This window comes from Lipotes vexillifer, unplaced genomic scaffold, assembly GCF_000442215.2.
Source record: "Lipotes vexillifer unplaced genomic scaffold, Lipotes_vexillifer_v1.1 scaffold1201, whole genome shotgun sequence".
NCBI lineage: Eukaryota > Metazoa > Chordata > Mammalia > Artiodactyla > Lipotidae > Lipotes > Lipotes vexillifer.
Window position 1 is genome coordinate 791,584 of NW_006783542.1, and position 7,041 is coordinate 798,624.

At 43.6% G+C, this 7,041-nt stretch overlaps 1 protein-coding gene across 1 annotated transcript in view; it reads right to left on the bottom strand.

The window, feature by feature from the left end:
• Positions 1-2,045: 2,045 nt before the first annotated feature.
• The window catches only part of DDX59 (DEAD-box helicase 59), a 20,982-nt gene continuing 15,986 nt past the window's right edge, over positions 2,046-7,041 (bottom strand). Inside the window, exon 7 of the mRNA XM_007456133.1 lies at positions 2,046-2,553. Coding sequence (XP_007456195.1) covers positions 2,290-2,553 — 264 coding nt within the window. The 3' untranslated portion in view covers positions 2,046-2,289. The remainder of the gene's footprint in view (positions 2,554-7,041) is intronic.

A 7,041-nucleotide genomic window follows, 5' to 3' on the forward strand; every position in this document is an offset into this window, starting at 1 on the left:
GGCTTCCCTGGTGGCGCAGTGGTTGAGAGTCCGCCTGCCGATGCAGGGGACACAGGTTTGTGCCCCGGTCCGGGAGGATCCCACATGCCACGGAGCGGCTGGGCCCGTGAGCCATGGCCGCTGAGCCTGCGCGTCCGGAGCCTGTGCTCCGCAACGGGAGAGGCCACGACAGTGAGAGGCCGGCGTACCGCCAAAATAAATAAATAAATAAATAAATAAATAAAAATAACATCTTTAATTGGGAAAAAAATATTAGCAACCGTGGGACCAATGAAAACAAGTTTTAATTTCTGGTCTGTAAATTATTGATATATTAAGTGAGGAAAGCACTGTCTTGCAGCCACCTGTCCCCAACAGGAGGGGAGATGGGAGAGGTGGAAGGTGTTGCCAAGATCTCAAGGAGTGAGAGGCTGAGATATGGAGAAGCAGGAAGGGCTAGAAATAGGAGTGGGGGGATGGTGGGGGACGAGGAGGGAGGGCAGGGCACTGGTGCCTTCCCTCTTCCCTCTACCCGCCGCCGCCGCCGCCTCACTCTGCACAGCACTGAGGTCTGGTCCGCATAACAAGCCTGTGAGTCAGGGTTCCCTCCCTACCGCTGTCTCCTCCGCCTGCTGCCTTGAGAAGTGAGTCTCCAAGAGCGTGGTCCACATGCTCCACGCAGTACAAAACCCGGAACGGAGAGCACGTGACACGCGTGGCTGGAAGAACGTGAACAGAGACACAGGATCGTGTGCCCAGCGATAGGAGCAGAAGCCATGGTGCCCGCACGTTAAGCTGACCAGGGAGGTGATGTTATAGCCCAACAGTACTTGTTTTTGCTTAAATATGTTCCCCTGCAAATGCTGATTTGCAAAGCTTTCTTGCTTCTCTGGTCATACTGCTTTTATCTATAAACACATCTGAGTCTCCTGAAAAGCTGCCCTTTCTTTGGTGAGTATTACCAACACGTTGACAGCACCTGGTGTGTGTGCAGACTTGTGCTCACTGCACCTCTGAAAGCGCCCTGGGCCTTAAGGGTTGCCGCAGCCTGGTCCCTTGAAATACAGCTCAACAGTCAGCAGACAGAAATGGGGCGAGAGGGAGTCCTGAGGTTTCGTGCACTCTGGGGAGACTCTGACCCCACTGTTCCCATTGGGTGGCAACCACAAACGCTAGGGTTTAGTTACCCGCATTGGTCCCTCACCCCCGGGGGAGGATGCTGAGGGTACAATGCTTGTTTAAGTGTCAACATTTACATAACATACCTTCTAACTAACCCAGCTAAACCAATACTAATGGTTTTTAAAGAAAGTATTGCTGCATCAAAGCAAAATGCCCATCCTTCCTCCCAGTGTTTAAAATCATCAGCTGAGCGGTCTGGAAGCCTGAGCCCAGGCGGGCCAGCACCTGCATTTGTTTCTCAGGCCGACCCTGGAGGCCACGTGTTTAAGCCGGTGCCACCAAGAAATGGAAGAACTGAGACCCAGAGGAGAGCTGCCAGTCCTGCCATAAGTGAGAAATACATCTTGGTCTTGTTAAGTTACCCAGATTTTAAAGTTGGTTTATTATGCAGTCTGTATGCTCTGAGGGCAGGCACAATGTCCACTTGTGTCCTGAGCACTGAACAAATGTCCAGAACATAGTGTGAGCTCAGGAAAGATGTGTGGAGTACACTAATACACTTTTTAAATAAATCAACTGAATTAGCAAAGTGGCATTAACATAAAACTATATATTGCAATACAACATTCACATAACTCGACATTATTTGATGAGCAGCCCACATCAGATGTAAAATAAATTTACGTTTATCTAGCCGAAAGGAAAATGGAGAGAGAAAATAGATATTTAACATTTCTTTCAAAAGGGGCACTGACCATTTCTTCCATTTTTTATCATTTACTTTTCTCCAATATTCATTGATTCAACAATAATCCAGGTGCCAACGTGCATGCAGCACAGTGGATATAAAACAGAAGAATCACCATCTGAGTCAGGATGTGTGGGTTTCTGGTTCTGATGACAGCTACGAGGAATCTTTATTGAAAAAAAAAAAAGGACTTTTTCCAGAGAGAAGCAATTTTTATTTCATTTAGTAATTCACTTTGTGTTGTTGTTTTTAATTTATGAAAATTAAAAAGGAAAATAAATACAATATTGCTGTATAAATTTGATAGTCTATTAAAACTTTTTACATCATGTTAACTTTTTGTTTCATGTGCATGTCACATTCATCAAACCATACAGGAATAATGTACAGAAATTTCACTGACAATATGCAGTAAAAATTATTCAACGTGGTATCACAAATCATTTTTGAGCATTACTTTTATCATGTTTTCTAATAATGTCCATAAGATTAGCCCCCGTAACCAGATCATTGTGCGTCTGTTTATCCTTCTGCTGCTCCTTTCTCCTCTGCTCGTGAAGGTAAGGGGAATTTAACAACTGGGGGGGGAGAAGGGACCCTGTGGGTTTCACTCGCTTTGCAATATCCCAGAAGAGTCTTTTCGAGTTGTTATTGATGAAAGTAATCGCTGTTCCATTCTGACCTAATCTCCCCACTCTTCCAACCTGAAATGAAATGAAAAGGACGTTTTCAAAATGTTCACATAGAATCTTAATGTCTCTTGAAAGAAAACGAAGACTAGTATTTACAGAAGCTTCACTAAGATGAACATTTGTTCAGAGAGCATTTTTTTTTTTTTTGTGGTACGCGGGCCTCTCACTGTTGTGGCCTCTCCCATCGTGGAGCACAGGCTCCAGAGACGCAGGCTCAGCGGCCATGGCTCATGGACCCAGCCCCTCCACAGCATGTGGGATCCTCCCGGACCGGGGCATGAATCCGCATCCCCTGTATCGGCAGGTGGACTCTCAACCACTGCACCACCAGGGAAGCCCCAGAGAGCATTTTTTGAGTTGTTCACCTCAATATACTTGTGAGATCAATTTAGGGGGCTGCCACTATAGCATAGTGTTAAGGAAACAACCCAAATAGAAAATGAGAAAAGTGAGTATTGTTTGTGAAACTTGTGTTTCAGTTATGCGCGTGTGTGCATATGTTTGTATGTACGTGTAGGAGGTAAGGAGGCAAAGATATTTCTTACTGTGAGTGGGTTAAGGTAGAAACTTTTTGAAAGCTATTGCATTAAGAGCAAAAGGACTGTAACTCCTTTATAGTACTTAAATGTCCTGAAATGTGAGACTGAAGCAAGTCCATTTTTGCATAAAGTTATTTCTCATTTTGACAGAGTTAAACAGACACAAATTTGTGGAGACCAGTGAGAAGGAACAAAACGTGTCTCCAAATATACTGAGAAACTCTTCAGAGGGGAGGGAAATACACAATCATCGTCAATTTCTGCTCCTTAATTGAAATGTAGGACTTAAAAGTATACTCAGATTATCTAAATGAATAGACAGTTTCTGCCAATATACCGACATTTTTAACGCTGTAAAAGAAGAAACTTCTAAAAAAGCTGGAAGGGGTGGCCTGCAGAGAATGAGACTGGGGAGAAATAAGGGGGAGATGCTGTTTTTCAGTATCAGCTTTTGTTTTTACCTCATTTATTTACCTTACTGAGTTGTTTCAATAAACTAAAAATTAATACCTGCAACTCACAGAATGGGAGAAAATATGTGCAAATCGTGTTTCTGATAAGGGTCTCTAGAAAATATAAAGAACTTTTACAACTCAAAAGGACAACCCAATTTAAAAGCAAAGGATTTATTTAAGCAGACATTCCTCCAAAGGTATACAAATGGCCAATGAGTACATGAAATGATGTGCAACGTCATTAGTCATTAGGGAAAGGCAAATCCGAAACACTTCATAGCCTTGAACCTGGCTATAATAAAAAAAAGAATGTAAATGTCGATGAGAATATGGAGAAAATGGAACACATGCTTTGCTGGTGGGAAGGTAAAATATGAAGCTACATGGGAAACCAGTCTGGTGGTTCCCCAAGATGTTCAACATGGAGCCAGCAATTCCATTCCTACGTTTATGTCCAACAGAAATGAAAACACGTGTCCACACGAAAACATGGCCTTGGGCGTTCACAGCATTATTCACAGTAGCCAGAAAGTGGAAACAACCTAAATGTCTAGCAACCAATGAATGGATGGACAAATATGGTGTATCCTTACAATGGGATATTATTTGTCAATAAAATACTACAACAATGTGTGGACCTTGAAAACGTTATGCTAAGAAGTCACAAAAGACCACTTACTGTATGATTCCATTTACATGAAATGTCCAGAAGACATAAAACTACCGAGTACAGTTGCGGTTGCCTGAGAATGAGGGTGTGTGCCTGTGATGGGGAACTGGGGTGACTGCGGAGGGGCAAGGGGTTTCTTTTGGGGGCGATGAAAATTTTCTAAAATCAATTATACTGATGGCTGCACCACTCTATGAATATACTAAAAACCAACGAACTGTACACTTTAAATTGGCAAATTGTATAGCATGTGGATTATATCTGAGATGTAATTTATACTAGATATGTTATACTGAGATAAAAAGCAGTTAAAAATTAACTGCAACGGTCTCCAAATTCTAAAAGATAGCTAGGAAGTTCCCCGGCAGTCCAGTGGGCCTGGGTTCAATCCCTGGTTGGGGAACTAAGATCCCACAAAGCCACGCAGCCCGGCCAAAGACAGCTGATGTTAACAATACAAAATTATTTCTCCAGAAGCTTACCACCCCTGAAATTAAAAATCAGACACGTGGGAATACTGACTATAATTTTAAACACCCAGATCATTTAACCCAGCAGTTCTCCCACTATGAATTTCTCTTACAGATGTACTTGCAGGAGAGGCCCAGGGAGCTGTGTATACAGGTGTTCACTGCAGCATTATTTAATAACAAAACACTGGAAACATCTGATTGTCCAGCAGTGAAGGATTTGTTAAATAAATTACAGGACATCCATATAATACATTCCCATGCAGCCACGAAAATAGAACGAGCCAGATTCAACAAGTAAAAACATTTAAAGAGCTTAGAACAGTGCCTGGCATTAGGTTAAGCATTCAATATATATTAACACTTATTAAATGGCACCTAGTGTGTGTGCTGATAAGGAAAAATGTCTAAGGTCTATTTAATAAAGAAAGAAGGCACAGGGGGCTTCCCTGGTGGCACAGTGGTTGAGAGTCCGCCTGCCGATGCAGGGGACATGGGTTCGTGCCCTGGTCCGGGAAGATCCCACATGCCGCGGAGCGGCTGGGCCCGTGAGCCATGGCCACTGAGCCTGTGTGTCCGGAGTGTGAGCACCGCAACGGGAAAGGCCACAACAGTGGGAGGCCTGCGTACCGCAAAAAAAAAAAAAAAAAAAAAAAAAAAACCTGTGTGTCCGGAGTGTGAGCACCGCAACGGGAAAGGCCACAACAGTGGGAGGCCTGCGTACCGCAAAAAAAAAAAAAAAAAAAAAAAAAAAAGAAAGAAGGCACAGACGAATGCATAAAGAAGATGTGGTATAAATACACAATAGAATACTACTCAGCCATAAAAAAGAATAAAACCATGCCATTTGCAGCAACATGGGTGGACCTAGAGAGATTATCATACTAAGTGAAGTCAGACAGAGAAAGACAAATGTCATATGATATCACTCGTATGTGGAATCAAAAAACAACAAAACAAAAAAATACAAATGAATTTATTTCCAAAACAGAGAGACTCAGAGACACAGAAAACAAACTTATGGTTACTGAAGGGGAAAGGGGGAGTGGGATGAGGGATAAATTAGGAGTTTGGGATTAACAGATACTCACTACTATATATAAAATAAGAAACAAGGACCTACTATATAGCACACAGAACTCTAATCCATATTAGGTAATAACCTGTGAGGGAAAACAATCTGAAGAATATATTATTTACACACAGACACACACACAGACACACAGACACACACACACACACACACACACACACAGAGCTGAGTTGCTGTGCTGTAGACCTAAACTAACATGATATTGTTAATCAACTATACTTCAATAAAATAAATATATTTCCTCTTTTAAAAAAAAAAAGAAAGAAGGCACAGAATAGTGGCTATAATATGGTCCCATTTATGTGGAAGGTGTGACAGGGCATGCACATCACATCTATATATATGCACACACGCATGCATTTACTGTTTCTGCAGTGTTAACTGGGGGAACCACCCAAAGGTAGGAGGGCTTCCTTGAAAAGACTTACCTTTCATTTTATATCTTTCGTTATTTGTGTGATTTCTTATTGTGTGTATGTGTACTTTGATGATTGAAACAAACAAAAAACACCTAAATAGAGAACTAGAAAAGCAGAAGGATCTGTGGCCCCTCTGAGGAGAGGCACGCAGCTCTGCACCTGTCAGCATCCCTGAGGCACGCCGCCTGTATTACAGTGGGTGCAGCGTGATAACTGCCAGCCACAAGGCTGGCCTGGGGAGAGCAAGAGACGGGTCCACAGGTACAACCAGCATCCTCCATTTAACAAGCAAAGAAGCTTCTTAAGTATTTAATGCTCTAGACAGATTTCCAGCCGAAATTATTATTTTTTTCTTTTTAATTAATTAATTTATTTTTGGCTGCGTCGGGTCTTCGTTGCTGCATGCAGGCTTTCTCTAGTTGCAGCGAGGGGGGGCTACTCTTCGTTGAGGTGTGTAGGCTTCTCATTGCGGTGTCTTCTCTTGTTGCAGAGCACGGGCTCTAGGCGCACGGGCTCAGTAGTTGTGGCTCGCGGGCTTAGTTGCTTCGAGGCACGTGGGATCTTCCCAGACCAGGGCTCTAACCCGAGTCCCCTGCACCGGCTGGCAGATTCTTAACCACTGTGCCACCAGGGAAGTCTCATCCAGCCAAAAATCATTAAATTGAAAGTTTGGGGTTTCCCTGGTGGCGCAGTGGTGAGAGTCCGCCTGCCGACGCAGGGGACACGGGTTCGTGCCCCAGTCCGGGAAGATCCCACATGCCACGGAGTGGCTGGGCCCGTGAGCCATGGCCGCTGAGCCTGCGCTCCGCAACGGGAGAGGCCACAGCAGTGAGAGGCCCACGTACCGCAAAAAA